General features: G+C 37.2%; 1 protein-coding gene across 3 annotated transcripts in view; it reads left to right on the top strand.

Annotated features, from left to right (window-relative positions):
• Ccser2 (coiled-coil serine rich protein 2) overlaps positions 1 to 18,287 on the top strand; it is a 122,450-nt gene that overhangs the window by 19,298 nt on the left and 84,865 nt on the right. For all 3 annotated transcript variants that reach the window (XM_042690258.1, XM_042690257.1, XM_042690259.1), the window contains exons 2-3: positions 14,550 to 16,005; positions 16,915 to 17,111. In XM_042690258.1, coding sequence (XP_042546192.1) covers positions 14,589 to 16,005; positions 16,915 to 17,111 — 1,614 coding nt within the window. In that variant the 5' untranslated portion in view covers positions 14,550 to 14,588. The remainder of the gene's footprint in view (positions 1 to 14,549; positions 16,006 to 16,914; positions 17,112 to 18,287) is intronic.

The raw sequence follows: 18,287 nt of genomic DNA, 5'->3' as shown, positions 1-18,287 counted from the left end.
CTCTTAAGTGATGAATTCAGAACAGTAACTTTGGGAAGCACATTTGGGGATTCCAAGTATTGGAAGCCTTCTTGAGTGCAGGAGGGAACATGAAATAAACCACAAGTAGACTTCATTACCAAGTGTGAAACAGGCCAAGACATTATTCTTCAGAGATTGGAGTGACAACCGAAACTGACAGCAATGTAGCATGTTTGGATTTGAATCTCTGAATTCTGGCCTTTCTGAGTGGTAGAAGAGGATCAGGCCTTAAGAAGTGAAGACTCATCTAGGATTTGTTAATTTTGCAGCTCAGGAGCATTTTATTTATTTATTTATTTTGCTCAGGAGCATTTAAAAAAAAATCTTTTTATGTTTTGGCATTTGGTGCTTGGACATTTTGAAGTGTTACCATAAAATTGTTAGGTATAAAGCATTTCTACTTTATAGTTTTTGGAATACTTTATGAAATTCTCACTGAAAGCTATTTTCTTTGGCAAGTTGAAGTGCAGTAGTTTTTGAAAAACTACCTTTCTCAGTTAGATGATTAATTTTTAACTTGTTTACTAAGTTAGATGTTGTTTCTTATATAATTTTACTTAAAAATTCTTTGAAAATAGAGAACAAAGTTCTGTCTAAAATATGTGTATGTTCTTGTCACTGAGATGTTCTCTATATTACATTCATCATTTGTGAGTATCAGTTAACTATAATGCACTTTGATCGTAAGGTATGGTTGAGATCCAGATCTTATCCTCAAATACCGTGTGTGTGTGTGTGTGTGTGTGTGTGTGTGTGTGTGTGTGTGTGTGTGTGTGTGTGTGTGTGTGTGTGTGTGTGTGTGTGTGTGTGTGTGTGTGTGTGTGTGTGTGTGTGTGTGTGTGTGTGTGTGTGTGTGTGTGTGTGTGCGCGTTCCCTCCATTTTCCCCAGTTGCTAGCCTGGTGAGATATTGCTTAGCCATGCCTCCATCCTAGTTTTCAGTGGTTATTTTTCAGATCGGGTCTTGCTTCCTACTTGGGCATGTGCTTGAGTTGAGATGCCTATTTTAGACTTGCTGTCCTTGTTGGGATGACAGGTGTGTGCCACTTTTGTTCCGCTTCCTTCCGTGGTGATGTATTTTTTTTTGCTTAAGCTGACCTGAACTGTCTGTGATCTTCCTCATTTCATTTTCCAAAGTAGCTAGGATTATAGGAATGAACCACTGGTGACAGCTTTATTAATCATTATAGTACTTGTGTTATTGAAGTGAACAAGATTTGGGGATTGAGTAAAAATTTATATACATTTTCACTTGTTTATCAGCCAGTCCTAGATGTTATATCTTGTTTACTACTGAATTAGAGAAGGACTTCCTGCATACTGCTGTGTCCAAGGTAAAAAAAAAGTAGCTTTTATTAGAGCTGTGCCCTAACATTTACATTTTTCAATAGTCTTTATTTCTTCACTCAGTAGCTTTTATTTCCGTTGATGATTTTCTATATTGAAATAGTCTTTAGGAATAGGAAAAAACTGTAAATATTTTGTGTTTTTTATCCTCATGGAGTTAGTTCTCTGTCTAGTAGAGAAAGTAGAACATAGAGAGACATGAGTTTAAAAAGAAAATAGTGGGATGATTACTATACTAAAGGATCTCTAGCTATAACATCTGAACATGTAGGAGAAACATCTTAATTCCAGCAAATGTCACATGAACTTGCTAATTCATGGAGTAAGTCTTTATGGTGAGAGTTATTGCTGTGTATTATATGAGAAAAGAAAATACGAAGCTGAAAGGAAGCTGTCACGGCAGTCTGATACAGATTAGGACACAGGACATTCCAGAGATGGAGTTGAAATAAATACTTATGTGAGACTACATACAGACTGTAAGAAACTTCTTATAGTACTTACCTCTTACAATCCCTTCTCTTTACAGTGTGTGTGAATGCTTCTTGTTTCCTTGATGAAGGCAGGATGGCTAGAATGGGTTGGGTTGAAAGGAATTAAATTTACTTAGCATGAACAAGTGAAGGCAGTCATTACAGTAGATGCATAGTCTATGAAATTTACAGTCAGTCGAGGGGAGGGGTTGGGCTGGGAACGATAGGAGAAATGATGATGGGGTGACATTGCTCAAGATGCATTATACTTATAAGCTCATTTGTTGAATTGTAATTCCTTTGCACAGCTGTTTAAAGATAATAAAAACAAAAAGAAAAATCAAGTATGAATTGCCTTTTAAAAATTATGTAGGGTTGAGGTATAGCTTAAGTGGTAAGAGTAAGGCTCTTAATTCAAACTTCAGTATTCAGTATATATACATATATATTGTGTTTATATAAATATTTCATCATCAGAAAAATGTTACACCACCACGAATATACAAAGGCTATTCCAACAATATACAGGTTCACTGGTTAATCTTTTTAGCTGTTTATAATTTGCCTCCTCCCCACCTGTTCCGTACTGAGATCTGAACTCAGGGCCTCGTACTTTATCATTGGCTGTCTTGTATTTATTTATTTGTGTGTGGCATTATATGCCCCTATTAGTAGATATAGATATATGATGTCCACCTGCACATCATACTCCTTAAATATTTCAACATGTATTTCCTCAGGATAGAATTTTTAAAAGAAAACAGTATGGTCATAGATTTCACTGGATTAACATTGACAGAACATTTAATCTGCCATGTGTACTTCATTTGATCCAGTCTCTTTTATAGATTTTTTCCCCCCTCCAGCAGGGGGAAGTCTCAATACTTTTTAAGAGCAAAAAATTAATCATGACTGATTTTTGTTTTATATAAATTTTCTATTAATGATCTAGAGAAAGTGATGGAAACTTCCCATTTTGTCCCAGTTATCCTCTCCTCTTGTCTTTTTCATTTACAGAAATGATAGCACCATTCGATATTTTTCAAGTCAGAAACCTGGGAGATAAAAAGGAGGAAGCAACAATGCTTGATAAGAAATGTACTCATTATCTTGCCATGTAATTATAACCCCTCTGTACCGTATTTTCACAATAAAAACAAACAAAAATCTGAAACAAGGATACAGGGTGACTCATTGTAACAATGAGATGTATAATAGAAAATGTACAAAAAATGAAAAAAAAAAAGAAACCTGGGAGTTATACTTGATTTCTCCCTTTCCCTATCCCTGGGTTTACCTCATCACCAAATACTATTGATTCTATCACCTTCATATATCTTGAAAGTCTTCTATTGCTTTCTAGCCAATTCACTTCAACTTGGCTAGTCCATAATCATTTTTTTTAAAATCCTGACTCCTACCTAGCTTTTTAACTGATTATCCTGCTTCCAAGTTTTCTTCCTTTCAGTTCATTCTTGTGACAGCCACAATGATCAGTGTAAATCAGATCTTGTCACTCCTGCTTATGCATTCAGAGGTTTTCCATTGCACCAGAGTGCTCTGCATAGCTTGGCTATCATTGTTCATTTCACAATTAAAATATTGTGTGTTTAACTTTATTTGTGAAATATGGATTACATTCTTAAAGTAGTTATGAGGATTGTATGAGTTGATGCATATGAAATGTTTAGAAAATTTCTTTTCTTTTCTTCTTTTTTTTTTGTTGGTCATGGGGCTTGAACTCTGGGCCTGAGCTCTGTCCCTCAGCTCTTCAGCTCAAGGTGAGTGCTCTACCACTTGAGCCACAGCACCACTTCCGGTTTTCTGGTGTTTTTTTTGGAGATAAGAGTTTCATGGCTTTTCCTGCCTGGGCTGGCTTTGAACCATGATCCTCAGATCTCAGCCTCCTGAGTAGCTAGGATTACAGGCGTGAGCCACTGGTGCCCAGCTAGAAGATTTCTTAAGTTGTAGTGTTATAAAAGTTGCTGCTCTTAGCTGGGTGCTAGTGGCTCACACCTGTAATCCTAGATACTGAGGCGGCTGAGATCTGAGGATCACGGTTCAAAGCCAGCCTGGGCAGAAAAGTCCATGAGAGTTTTATCTCCAGTAAACCACTAGAAAACCGGAAGTTGCACTGTGGCTCAAGCTGTAGAGTGCTCGCCTTGAGCTGAAGAACTGAGGGATAGCACCCAAGCCCAGAGTTCAAGCCCCACAACCGGAAAAAAAAAAAAAAAAAAGTTGCTGCTCTTAGAGCTGCTGCCACCTTCCCCTACCATATTGAGTGCCACTGACTCAGCTTCTGATATCCTTGTCTCTTTCTCTCTGTATTAACTTGGGCAAGCTACTTAATTTCTTTAAACCACTACTTCTTCAGCTCTGAAAGGGAAACGTATACTTACCTTGTAGTTGTATGAGGTTAAGATAATTCTTTTTTTTGGGGGGGGGGGAGTCCGAACTCTGGGCCTGGGCGCTGTCCCCTCAGCTCTTCAGCTCAAGGCTAGCGCTCTACCACTTGAGCCACAGCGCCACTTCTGGCTTTTTTCTTTTTGCTTATGTGGTGCTGAGGAATTGAAACCAGATCCTCATACATGCAAGGCAAGCGCTCTACCACTGAGCCACCTTCCCAGCCCAAGCTATAATTCTTACAAGTGGGTTGGCACAATTCTATACATAAACTGTACTCCATAAAAACTAGTTCATATCACTAAGTACCCTCACCATCATGTTCTCTATGTCCTCAGTGGGGACAATTAGATTTTTCTACACTTCTGGTCTCATAGAGAAGAGTTTGTTGTTTTGTCGTGGAGTCACTGCACAGCCTACTTTTTGTGGGTGTTCTGTCTGAGATGTTGGCCAGAGCTAGCCTTAGGGTATCATTCATTTACAGTAAAACCAGCCAGGTTTTGTGCAAGATACTGAGTTTTTTTAAACATCATAAATTCTTTATTAAACTACTAAATACATACTACAGATCTTTCCATTATAATCTTAAAGTTTTTAATTAATTAATTAATTTATTTTGCTGGTCCTTGGAGCGCGGCCTGGGCATTGTCCCTGAGCCTCTTTATGCTCAAGTCTAATGCTCTACCACTTGAGCCACAGTGCCACTTCTGGTTTTTCTAAATAGTTTATTGGAGATAAGGGTCTCATGGACTTTTCTGCCCAAGCTAGCTTTGAACCACAATCCTCAGATCTCAGCCTCCTGAGTAGCTAGGATTACTGGCAGGAGCCACCAGTGCCCAGCTTAATTTTGAAGTTGTGTTGCTCATGTTGAAGTTATTTGTGTTCTCCATGTTCTTGTTGATTGAGTTCACTCATATTACTTAGTCAGACCAAGTCCCTACCTCCTCCAGCACCATTGAGCTTCAGGCAATATTCCTATACTCTGCAGGTTCAGCCAGTCCTGACTAAGGTATGAAAGGCCTGCAATTACAGTGGCTGCATATCCTTGAGCAGTGTGCCACGGCTACCACCTTCTTGACTCATCACCTGCAATTCAGAACCTCTGCCTTTTTGTCCCATCTTAGCATATTAATTCTTAGAATAGAACTGGAAGTTTGTCTTAATCTTATATTTGGTAGGATCTTGTACCAAATATCATTCTCACTGTATTCTTTATTTTTTTTAACAGTCTCTTGGACCCCTTTTCCTGAAAGAAAAAATTAAAAATCCAAACTGAAAAATAATGTGCTTCTGTATTCTCTCAGGTTACTGCCTTTTTTCTTTAATTATGTCTTTGAAATTGTTTTCCAACTCTATGTCCTCCTTAGATAGTAGGAAATGAGTGGAAAAGACCTAGCATTCTAGGCTTGTCCAAGTGAACTAAGGATGGTGGTGACTTTTATAAAGGGAAATATCAAATGAAGAAAGAGCTCAGGAACTTAGCATGTCCGTGTTGGATTTTGACAAGCTGATATTGAGCCTGCTATAGTTGGGTTCATCTTGTTCCTTTTTGCTACAGTCATTCCTGTCTCTGTTGTAATCTCTTAACCCATCTCTTTTTCTATAGTGAAATCAGAGTGACTTTTCAAATAAGCTCAAATTATTTTTCTGTTCTAGTTTGAAATGCTTTGTTAATGTAATTGCCCATTATAAAGTCTGGATTTCTTAGTAAGGTGCATAAGGCCCTCTGTAGGCTACATTTTCTCCAGTGTTCTCTTGTCTGGATATATTTCTTTGAATGTTATTCATTCTTTATTCAACTGCTAATATCTTTCTCCATGAATGTGTTATACTAGTTTATGCTTTTAAACTTGGGCAGTTAGTGCTTTGTACAATTAGTGTTTTTAATACTGTGTGTTTTTTGAGGTTGAGCTCAAGTATTGCATCCTCTATAAACCAGTGTTTTGCTACCTTCCTTTCTCAATTAAACACTTTGCTTTGTGTCTCCATCTGCTGGCCACTACATTTTACAATATCTATTATAGCACTATTGCCTTGTCCTACAGAGCTTTTTCTTCACATTGTAGTACTTTATTTGTATCTTTTAACTCAGAACCAGATTCATAATAGGCTTTGAATAAGTTTTGTTGACTGAATGGGTTTTAAGTCACTGATGAAAAGGAGAGCTTTCCTTTTTTTTTTTTTTTTTTTTACCAAATTATGTGTTTCTTATAGCAGGTATTGTTTTTATGTTCTTTACTCTTCAGGATCTTGTCTCATAGTTGCTTAATAAAACCTTGTTAATAATAATCTGAAGTGGAGGTATGCAGTGGATTAAGTGGGCTTTCCTTCCAAAAAGAAGTTTGTATTAGTCCAAAGCACAATAAGATTTGTTTTTAAGATTACTGTTACATTTGGTGTGCATCATGTCTTGTGTTATGGTTAATTTATAGTTGCCTACATTGTGTCCAACTTTAGTTACTCTGATATTTGGCAAATCAAGTTGTTCCTCAGTGTTAGTGAAATTCTTGAGATTGTGTATTGCCTTAATTGCTTTCATTAATCTTTAAGGTTAACTATTAATTTTAGGATTTTTAAAAAATGAAATAATCTGGGTGTTCTTTTAAGTATTATGTGAGTAGTTGTCTAAAATACCTTATAATTAAATTATAAAGTATTATGCTTAAATTATAAAGTATTATAATTAAAGTGTAAATTTTTTTTTTTTGGGGGGGGTGGTCCGGTCGTGGATCCTGAACTCTGGGCCTGGGTGCTGTCCCTCAGCTCTTCAGCTCAAGGCTAGCACTCTACCACTTGAGCCACAGCACCACTTCTGGCTTTTTTCTTTTTGCGTATGTGGTGCTGAGGAATGGAACCCAGGGCCTCATGCATGCAAGGCAAGTGCTCTACCACTGAGCCACCTTCCCAGCCCCAGTGTAAATTATTATATTATGTAAGCATGCCCCAGTAGTAGAACACCTACGTAGCTATGTGAGGCTCTGTGGTCAAATCCCAGCACCATAAAAAATTAAACGTCTAGGACAAGTAGTTGTACAAAGTACTTACTATTAAACAAATTAGTTTGTAAGTACAGTGCATCTTGATTGAAATCACCCTTTCACCATTCTTCCTCATACCTCCCAACCCAACTACTCTTCAGTTTTCTTAATTTCATAGGATTTGTATAAAATATTATAACTATTACAACTACATTCTCCCCCCTTTTCTGTTTTCATTCCTCTCCCCTTCTCCTTTTGACCTTCCCCCTGCAACCTTTTAAGTTCCAGTTTCCCAGTATTCAGTTTGTTGGACTGTTTATCCAAGGAATTTGGATATTTGAATTCTCCCCTGCAAATTGATTATCTCTTTTTGTCTTAAAATTCTGCAAGAATGGAAGGTTTGCAATCCATCTGTAATTTTAGCTGGAAAGATAAGCTTTACAGGAAATAACCGAGTCATCATGATGACTTTGCCAGATATTGTGCTTATTTTGAGGTGCTTTCTAAATCATCAGAGGGGTTATAGTTACATAAGTGAGGTAATGAGCCCTTTTTTTTTTTTGAACCATGTCACCCCTTCTTTTGCTTGCTCTCCCAGTTTTCCCTCTGTTAGGTATTTTCAAGTTACTTGATTTCTCATGTTACTAGAAAGTGGTCAGCATGAGAGTCAAACCTGAGCAGCTACAACCTTTAACCATCATGTTTTATCAGAGTGACTGGGATAGGGTGGGGCAAGGAGGAAAAGAACTTGAAAGTGAATGATAAGAGGAGGTTAATATATAGCCTAACTCCTTTTTTCTATGAAAGCATTCTAATTAGGGGTTAGTTTTGTTTTCAAAGGAGAATTATGTATGGATTCTTGAGCATAATGAATAGAGAAAATATCTGATTAACCCCCAGCTTTTAATAGTTACCAGTTTTATTACTTACATCCCCTTGTTTTTGATATATAACAATATTTCAGATAAATTCCATCACACAGGTAATTGTACAAATTTCCATTCAACATGTGACTACATCTTGATTGGTGTCCCCTTCTTCCATCATTCTCCCATCTGTCCCAACTCCACTATTGTATACTTTCATATTTAAATACTTCAGTATTTGTTGCTGTAGCCTAAACAGACTGTCTTACAAAAGCAGGAACATTATACTCTTATCACCATCCCCTACATAAATTCTTAGTACAATTAGCTACTCATTCCATGCTCATTTCATACTCACTTTCTGTAGTTCTCAAAAATTCTTTATTACTGGAAAATTTGTTTAAATTAGGATACATATAAGGTCCACACATTGATTTGGTTTTTTGAAAGTTTATAGCAATCCCTCATTTATTTATTGAGGAAAGAAACTGAACCTTTCCCTTTCCATTTAAGATCTGATTGTGTCTTTGGGTTTTTTAACATTTTTCTGTCCTTGTCTTTCCTGTATATTAGCAGATCTAAGGCTTGTATACAGATTCAGTTTGTTTAGGCAAGTATACTTCATGGTACTTCTGTGTGTTTCTTGTATCATAAGGGGATGTCAAATTAGGTAGTTTCAGGTGTCTTTTCACCTAATTGAGTTCACTTAATGGATTTAGTTATCATTGATGATTGCTACTTAGATTAGTTAATTCATTAGAGTTTATGAAATAATTTCTGTATTTTTCCATTTTGTTTTCTATAAAGAAAAATTTCTGTTGTCAGCTAGTTGATAATCTTAAAATAGGAAAATTGCATAGACAATCACATCTTGTATTAGTTTGTAGACTAGTTGTTTTGGCAAGTTGTCTTATTTGATGTAATTAGTAAGTTTAAAGAAACTTAAACATTGAATTATAAGCCTTCATAAACTAAGTGCATAAGTCTTCATTGATGTACTTCTTGGTATTTATATTATTCAAATCAGGTTGTAGAATACCAACACCTTAGTCAATACCTTTTCAGTCAGCTCCTTTCCAGAGAAACCTTACCCAGGGGTTCTTAACATGTGAACCCTATATCAGCAGCTTAACCTCCAACCCCCAGGGACTTGCTAGACATAATATTTTCTAAAGCCCTCCCCTTAACATTGACTCAGAAGCTCTGGGGGTAAGGGTTAAACCCCAGCAATCTTATTTTAACAAAGCCCTTCAGGTGATTCTGATACATTGTCTATCCACTAGTGGCTCTTCTATAACTGTTATCATCATAATTAGCTTAACCTAGTCTTGTCCTTTCCCTCACATAAATGGGTCAACTGCACATTTTTCATATTCCATTATATTTCCTCCAGATGCAATGGATTGTTTTCCTGTGGCCTTGGAGCAAGAGGGCTTATTGTTCCTTTCCCAGAATTAAAAGGCCTTTGCTTCTTATGAAAGAAGGATAAGAAAAGCAAGGGACATTGTGTTTGTCTCAGGGCAATCTCTGATTATATCATTCATGCCAGTAGCATTGAGAAGAGAGATTTCTTCTGAGCTCCTTTTTTTTTTTTTTCACAAGTTACTTTGATCTCTGTCTGAATAAAAATTAAGTTGTAGTTAAAGGACAGAAAAGGTCAAATTGGCCAACTCTGGCAGTTTATGCCTATAATCTCAGTTGCTTGGGAGGCTAACATATGTAGGATCAGATTTTCAAGCTAGTGGGTAGAAAAGGTTGTGAGACCCCATATCAACCAATAGCTGGGTTTGGTGGAGCAAGCTTATCATCCTAGCTACATGGGAGGCTGACATTGGGAGAATTGTAGTTCTAATCCAGTTTGGGCAGAAATGTTCCATCTCAATGGAAGAAGCTGAGTGTGGTGGCATGTTCCTCTCATCCCAGCTATTGTGGAAAACAGAAAATAGGAGGATTATGGTCCAGGTATGTGCCAGGACAGGCACAGAAACCCTATCTTAAAAATAACCAGTGCAAAAAGAAGTAGAGGCCTGACTCAGTGGTAGAGCATCTGCCTAGCAAACATTAAGACTTAAATTCAAACATTAGTACCATCATCAATAAGAAAAAAGAAAAGATCAAATTGATAGAATAATAGGGTGTTATGTTAATCTGATATGCCCTTTTTAGGCAAGTGATCTGCCACAGAGCACAATGTGCCCTTTTTAAAACCATGAAAAATCTGGAATGAAGTTCAACTGTTAATAAGTCTACTCATTGGCCAGAGATGTTCTTTTTCACTAATTTGACTGCCATAATCAAGCCTTTGAATAGGTTTATGCCACCGATGACAGCCAGGAAAAAAAGAGAAAAGGGGGAAAGTATTTGAATAACAAGTTGAAAAACTAACAAATCATTTCAAATTATAATGTAAGTCTCTGAATGTGAAAGTGAGGTTAAGACGTGACTACTTTCACCTATGTAGTCATTAGCAGTGTTGCTCAGCTAATTGTTCTTGGACTCAGAAATGAATTTATACCTATTTAACTTGTTAGAATACAGGCACTTCATAACCTCCTAAAAAGCTATTTGGAAAACTAAATAAGGAAAGTGAGTGGGTGGCTCCTCAGGATAAAGTAATGGATAAGAAAAGAGTAAAAAAGTGACAGGCTTTACTGTTCTCTTGCAAAACTCCTCCTTTAATCAATACATTGGCCCTTTGAAGTTTTTATGCTTCTCCTCTATAACATTACCTATCCAGTCCCTCCCTTCACTCTATCCCTTGTCTCAGAATATTTTATTCCTCTGTCATGAGGGTAGTCTGCATTGACCCTGGAATCAAGTAGACTTGAACCCAAGTGCTGCTTGGCAGTTTATGAACTTGTGGCCGTTTATGAAGCTTTTTGTTTTGTTTTGTTTTTGTCAACCTAGATATGGGCATATAGGCTGGGATGAACTCTTAACTACCTTATGTTCTGAAAGGTTAGGTGGTAAGCATAGTATCTAGCCTGAATGTGGAGCCAGCACTAGCCAGCACTCTAGCAGCTGTGACTGTTTTTTCCTTTTAATGAACTCCCCCAGTACATCTTTTGAGAAGTGTGTGTGATTCTGTTTCTGTGTAGTTGAAGATGGTATGTGGTAACATTGAGATGGTATGTGGTAGCATTGATGGAACAGCTCCTCTGGGATTCTAGGCTTCCCTGTCTCTCCTTAGACTGTCTTAAGTATCTCTTGCTAGTCTCCATCCTTTTGAGGATATAGTGTCTTTTGTTTTTTTTTTTTTTTTTCTATCGGTTGTGGGGCTTGAACTCTGGACCTGGGTGCTGTCCCTGAGCTCTTCAGCTCAAGGCAAATGCTCTATCACTTGAGCCACAGCGCCACTTCCGGTTTTCTGGTGGTTAATTGGAGATGTGAGTCTCATGGACTTTCCTACCTAGGCTAGCTTTGAACCACAATCCTCAGATCTCAGCTTGCTGAGTAGCTAGGATTACAGACATGAGCTACCAGTGTTTGGTGATATAGTACATTTTAATGGACTTTAAACTTCTTCCTCCATTCAGCAAATAGTAGACTTTTTGTATCCATGAGTCTGTGGATTCCAAGAAGACCACCTCTGAGAAAAACCTAGTAGTACTCAGGATGTAATAGAGCTCAGTGCTCAAGCAGATACTGGATGCACTTTTTCTGCTAACACTGTTTGCCCAACTTCCATTACATACAAGAGGTGCCTCTCAACAGATGTCAAATTTTCACTTCTATAGTTAATTAAGCCTGTTAACTTTCACTTGCTTTTTGGACACAGTTTGCCTTTTGGTAGGCATATTTTCACAAAATTAAGAGTAGGGAGATACTCAGATCACATAGTAATTTAAAGTGATTTAAACTTTTGAAGACAACTCACGGAGAGCTTCAAATCAACTGAGCTTGGCAAAGCATAATAGGAATTTAAAATTTTGGTTTTTGAAATTTCTTTTGATTGATTAATCATTTATCTTGGTCAAAACTACATGAATCCATAAATAACTGACTTACTGTGGATTGGAGTTTTGTGGACTCCAGTCTCTATTGGGCTGGATTCCAGCCTCACTTGGGCTGGCTTTGAACCTTAGTCCTATGCTTTCAGCCTCTTGAGTAGCTAAGATTACAGGTGTGTGCCACTGTCATTGCTCATTGTTTTTTTAAAAAACTCATATGTTCATGTTTCAAACCTTATTTTTAAAGCTCACATAAACAAAGTCACTGGCATAGTTCATTTTTTTTAAAGGTTCTGCATTGTTTTTTAAAGCTCATATGTTCTTAGTTTAAATAGTTTTTTATTTGACTATGGATTTGGGGTAGAAAAACCACACATTGTAGGTATTCTGTCCTTTTTATTAATTGTTGGGGAAAGGACATTTTGTAATTTACTTGAAAATTCATGATTTTCTAAATATTTTGGCACTATTAATAAAAATAGATCTTCTCGAACTCTGTCTTAAGCTATAGTTGACTTGGAGTCAGTTATTATATTTTGGTGGTATTAGTATTTGAATTCAGCTCCTTGTACTTAATAGGCAGGTACTCTATTAGTTGAGCTATGATTTTAACACCCTTTTGCTTTAGTTACACCTTGAATAGTCTGCAGTCCTGTTGATCCTTTCTGCATACCTGGAATGACAAGCATGTGTCACCATGACCAGCTTTTTTGGGTTGAGATGGGTCTTGTGAACTTTTTGCTTAGGCTAGCATATCATAATCTTTCCAAAGCTACCACAGATGTGAGCCACCACATGTAGTGGAATCAAATTTTTTTTTTAATTAAAAAAGTTGGACAAATTAAGCTGGGTGCTGGTGACTGGCTCCTGCAATCTTAGCTGCTCAGGAGGCTGACATCTGAGAATTACAGTTCAAAACTGGCCCTGGACAGGAAAGTCTTAACGGATTCTTATCTTCAAATAACTACTAGAAGAAAAGACTGAAGTGGAGCTATGGGTCAAGTGGAAGAATACTAGCAAAAAAATAAAAGTTCAGGGACAGCATGTAGGCCCTTAGTTCAAGCTCCAGGACTGGCATGCTTGTGCGTGAGCGCGCGCGCGCGCACACACTCACACACACACACACACACATTTTTGACAGATTAAAGATGTCAAAATACATAAAAATATCAGTGATCCAAAGGCTTTCATTTTTCTTTTGTATTTTGCTCTTTTTTGTGTTTTTGCAGAATTATATAGTTAGTGGGAACAGTGACCATATTATGTTTTTCTAAAAATTTGGACAAATGTTTTAATATTTCTTTATAATTTTTAAAATAATCCTATCACAGCATGTTGTAATTTATTGAGTGGTTACTCAAAGAGGGGATACTAGTTTCCAGTTCTATGTTCTTGTATGTGCATTGAACTTTTTCATATGGGTAGTTCTGTGTTATTAAATTAATTTGAGGGATTGAGATTAATGGTTGATGGGTCAATCAACTTTATTAATTTTTTTCTTCTCACCCTGGCACTAAGTTTAGCATTTGTTTGTAATTCTTTTTTTTTTTTTTGGATCCGGTCATGGGGCCTGAACTCTGGGCTTGGGCGCTGTCCCTCAGCTCTTCAGCTCAAGGCTAGCGCTCTACCACTTGAGCCACAGTGCCACTTCCGGCTTTTTTCTTTTTGCTTATGTGGTGCTGAGGAATCGAACTCAGGGCCTCATGCATGCAAGGCAAGCGCTCTACTACTGAGCCACCTTCCCAGCCCCGTTGTTTGTACTTCTAGATGGAAATTCTTTTGAGATAGCTGCTTAAAAAGACAGCTGAAATTTCAACCCTTAGTGCTAGAATAGTTTTTCTTTTTTGATGCTATTGCATTCTTCTCATTCTAATTCTTTTAAAATATGTTCTAGTTTTTGTAAGACCTTGTGTATTTTTACAGACAAATTATATGTTCTTATTTTTTTTTTTTTTTTGGTCCGGTTGTGAGGCCTGAACTCTGGGCCTTGGCGCTATCCCTCAGCTCTTCAGCTCAAGGCTAGCGCTCTACCACTTGAGCCATAGCGCCACTTCCAGCTTTTTTCTTTTTGCTTATATGGTGCTGAGGTATCGAACCCAGGGCCTCAGGCATGCAAGGCAAGCGCTCTACCACTGAGCCACCTTCCTAGCCCCATGTTCTTATTTTTTAAAGAAGAGATTTTTTTTTATAACCTAAAATAAAACTATTTTGATAGAAAATTGGAAGATACACTGTAGAATTTTTTCAATCTATTCATATTTGATAGTTTACTTTTATTATGTATGGACATTTCTGTTATCCATTGCCCAAGTTTTTAATAAGATATTCATAAAAACGTTATTTTCTTGCAGCATGAAGTTTTGCTTTAATTAGTTATATTCAATATTTGTTAAGATGCCTACAGGAGCCACTAATTACTTTGCATTTTTCTTTGTGTTAGTGTGTATGTACATTTATATAGGCGTGAATTATTCTTACTTATGGGTGTTTTACCTTCTTTTTTTTCTCTTCAGATTCTGTCACAATTTAAGAACAGATGTACCTTATAGCTCATGGAAGAGAAGACACAAATCAAGACATTTTTGGGTTCCAAGTTGCCAAAATATGGTGCAAAATCTGTAAGAAGTACACTGAAGCCGATGCCCAATGGGACAGCTGTTACTCTATTAGGAACGTCCAAGGGTAGTAACGTCAAAAGTTATATAAAAAATAATGGCTCTGATTGTTCATTGTCTCATTCCTTTAATTGGAGAAAAGCAAATAAATACCAACTTAGTGCACAAACTGTTGAAGAACCTAACAATACTCAACATTCACATGATAAACTAATTGATCCTGAAAAACATGCTTCTACTCAAGGAATGTTGGATAAAAATGGGGTAAAGGGAGGTTTAAAAAGCATTCCTTTGTTCACATCAAAGTTAACAAGGCCATCCACTATGTTTGTATCGTCTACAGAGGAGGTAAACCAAAAGTCTTTTTCTGGACCATCTAATTTGGGTAAATTCGCCAAAGGCACATTACTAGGAAGGACTTCATATTCTTCAGTCAGTGCTCAAAAATCTCAGTTGAATGGGTTTTATGGAAATCGATCAGCTGGTAGCATGCAGAGGCCCAGAGCAAATTCCTGTGCCACTCGAAGTAGTTCTGGAGAAAGCTTAGCACAGTCCCCAGACAATATTAAGTCTATGGCTTGTGAAAGAATGGTAAGGTCACAGAGTTTTTCACATTCCATTCAGAATTCATTCCTTCCCCCTTCATCTATAACCAGATCACATTCCTTCAATAGAGCTGTTGATCTTACAAAGCCTTATCAGAACCAGCAGCTACCCATTAGAGTGCCTCTTCGGTCAAGTATGCTAACAAGAAGTTCTCGGCATTTGGAAGTACTCAATGGGAATGAACATTTGGGGTATGGATTTAATAGGCCTTATGCTGCTGGTGGAAAGAAATTGGCTTTAGCAAATGGTCCAGGTGTAACTTCTACTTTGGGTTATAGGATGGTTCACCCTTCTCTACTGAAATCCAGCCGACCTCCATTTTCTGGGACTATCACAATTGATGGTAATAAGAATTCATCTCCTGACACATGTGTAGAGGAAGAGGCTACAGTTTTAGTTAAGGACAATACTATCAATAAGGACCAAGAAGTAGTTGAAAATGAAAGTTATAGAAGAGAAAATGACCAGACCATGAAACATGATACTAAAATTAGATACCTGAGTGATGATGTGGATGATATTTCCTTGTCTTCTTTGTCATCTTCTGATAAGAATGATTTAAGTGAAGATTTCAGTGATGATTTTATTGATATAGAAGACTCCAACAGAACTAGAATAACTCCAGAGGAAATATCTCTCAAAGAAGAAAAACATGAAAATGGACCTTTGAAGGATACATTTGATTCCCCCAAGGAAAATGAAAAAGCCTTTTGTAAAACTGACGAATGGATAGATTTAAGTGTTTCTGGTAAATATTAACATCCTTGAATTTACTTGCTTTCTCCTAGATATTATAACTGAATTTACATTTAGGATTATCTTTTTTTTTTTTTTGTCAGTTGTGGGGCCTGAACTCTGGGACTGGGTACTGTCTTTCAGCTGTAGACCAGCGCTCTACCACTTGAGCCTCAGCCCCACTTCGGCTTTTTCTGCTTATGTGGTGCTGAGGAATCGAACCCAGGGCCTCATGCATGCAAGGCAAGCGCTCTACCACTGAGCCACCTTCTCAGCCCCTTTATAGCAATCTTAATAGTGATACTTTCTGAGGAATGTTATTTCTTTAATTGAAGAAAGTGAAGTAACACTATATTAATCATTTCCTCTCATAGATAGCTATATTGGCATTAAATACTAGAGAAAGTATATTTGTATTTTCATATGCCTTAAAAGAAGAACTGAAAGGATTGGATAAAGGCATGTGGTCTAATCAAGGGACTAGGTCATACCTAGAAATACACACAAACCCTTGATTGTCTGCAGGTCTTACAAAAGGGACTGTGAGAGCAAGTTTATTTCCTTATAAGGAGGCAACTATGAAGTTAAATAACATACACAGAGGAAAGGAGTTTCCTGAACAGTGGTTAAAAAAATATCTTAGACAATATTAAAGGAATATGAGGCTATCAGAAATGTTGCAGAAGTGAAAGATGACTATGTGAATTTTCTTTTTGTTTACTAGAAATAGGTTATTTTAAAGACTTTACCTCTTTATTATTTTTTAAATTGTTTAAAACTTAGAAGATGTTGCAGTTACGAATGCTCTTTTGGGCCATCTATTTGACCATAATATACTAAATTGTTAGAGCTTAGTTTTTAGAAATGACAAGTAATTACATTTTGTGAATTAATATTTCTTTCTCTTTTAAACCAACTGAAGATAGGAGTGAATATACAAAACATACTTCTGGAAATAACTTGATTTCACCAGATGCGGATTACAGAGCTGGTTCTTCATTTGAACTCTCCCCATCGGATAGTTCTGATGGAACATACATGTGGGATGAAGAGGGCTTGGAACCCATTGGAAATGTGCATCCAGTTGGCAGCTATGAGTCTTCTGAAATGAACAGCATAGTATGTATGGATTTATGCCCTTTTGAAATACTTTGTTTACCTTACTGTAGTGAAACTTTTGACAGACATTGACTTATTTTTAATTAATGAAATAACTTTCCTAGTTTGAGAAATAGGAACTCATGTGTGTGTCTGTTAAGGGCTATAAAGTGTATAATAAGCACAAAATGTATAACATTTGATTTAAATACATGTATGCATATACACATGTTCATTATAATACATACATACATATACACATATCTATGGATGTACTATATTGGTCAGGTTCAGCTAGGCCAGAAATTCTCCAGGAGGGAGAGGAGTACACTTCTGGAAACATTTTGGATCTTTTCTTTTTTGGTACTGGGTATATAACCTAGGACATTGCACACAAGTGCTGTGCCACTGAGCTACATCCCAGCCCTTTCTGGAAATATTTCCAGGTATATTGCAAAGTGTTACTTGGTGAACAGAAGTTCTGCTTTCCCACAGTGCATAGGATAGTGCCCATAGCAAAGCATTTACCTAGCACTTACTCTGCTATTGGGAGATGTAGAGGTACCATTCACAGACCACCTCTGAGTTTCTTTACACAGTAAGATTTTTGTTGTTGTTGTTGTTAGTTGTGGGGTTTTAACTCTGGGCCTATGTGCTGTTCCTGAGCTCTTTAGCTGAAGCTGTACTCTACCTTGTTGAGCCACAGTGCCACTTGCACACAGTGAGTTTTAATTTTTACTCTTAGAAGTTTGTTGAAGGTCTGGATAGCTCTCTGAGGCAGCTGTCTATAGTGACCCCTACAAGTTTGATTTTGGGGCTTGACCTTTTGAGGCCCCTTGTTGGAGAGGAAGAGATTATATTGTCTCAGTGTAGTTACTTGTTTGGTTTGAAGGTGGCACTTGCCACCTTCACTTAACCACCTACTGACCAGACTACACATATGGTGACATAAAAGTATTAAGGGGACAGGAAGTATAAGTTTCTTATGAGCCTGGAAAGCAAAGGAACCAGGTATAGGTGAGTGCTAGAAAACCTACCATTGATTATACACAGGTATTTTAAGAAACAGTTGCGAGTAATGTGGTTAATATGTTATATGAATACACTGTAATGGATGTGTTTAAAATGACTCATTGTTAGTCGGCATCAGTGGCTTTTGTGCCTGTATTCCTGAATTTATGAGGCTGAGATCCAGAA

This window comes from Dipodomys spectabilis, unplaced genomic scaffold (assembly GCF_019054845.1).
Source record: "Dipodomys spectabilis isolate Male_0828 unplaced genomic scaffold, ASM1905484v1 ptg000136l, whole genome shotgun sequence".
Lineage (NCBI taxonomy): Eukaryota > Metazoa > Chordata > Mammalia > Rodentia > Heteromyidae > Dipodomys > Dipodomys spectabilis.
This window is presented reverse-complemented; position numbering and strand designations above follow the sequence as displayed.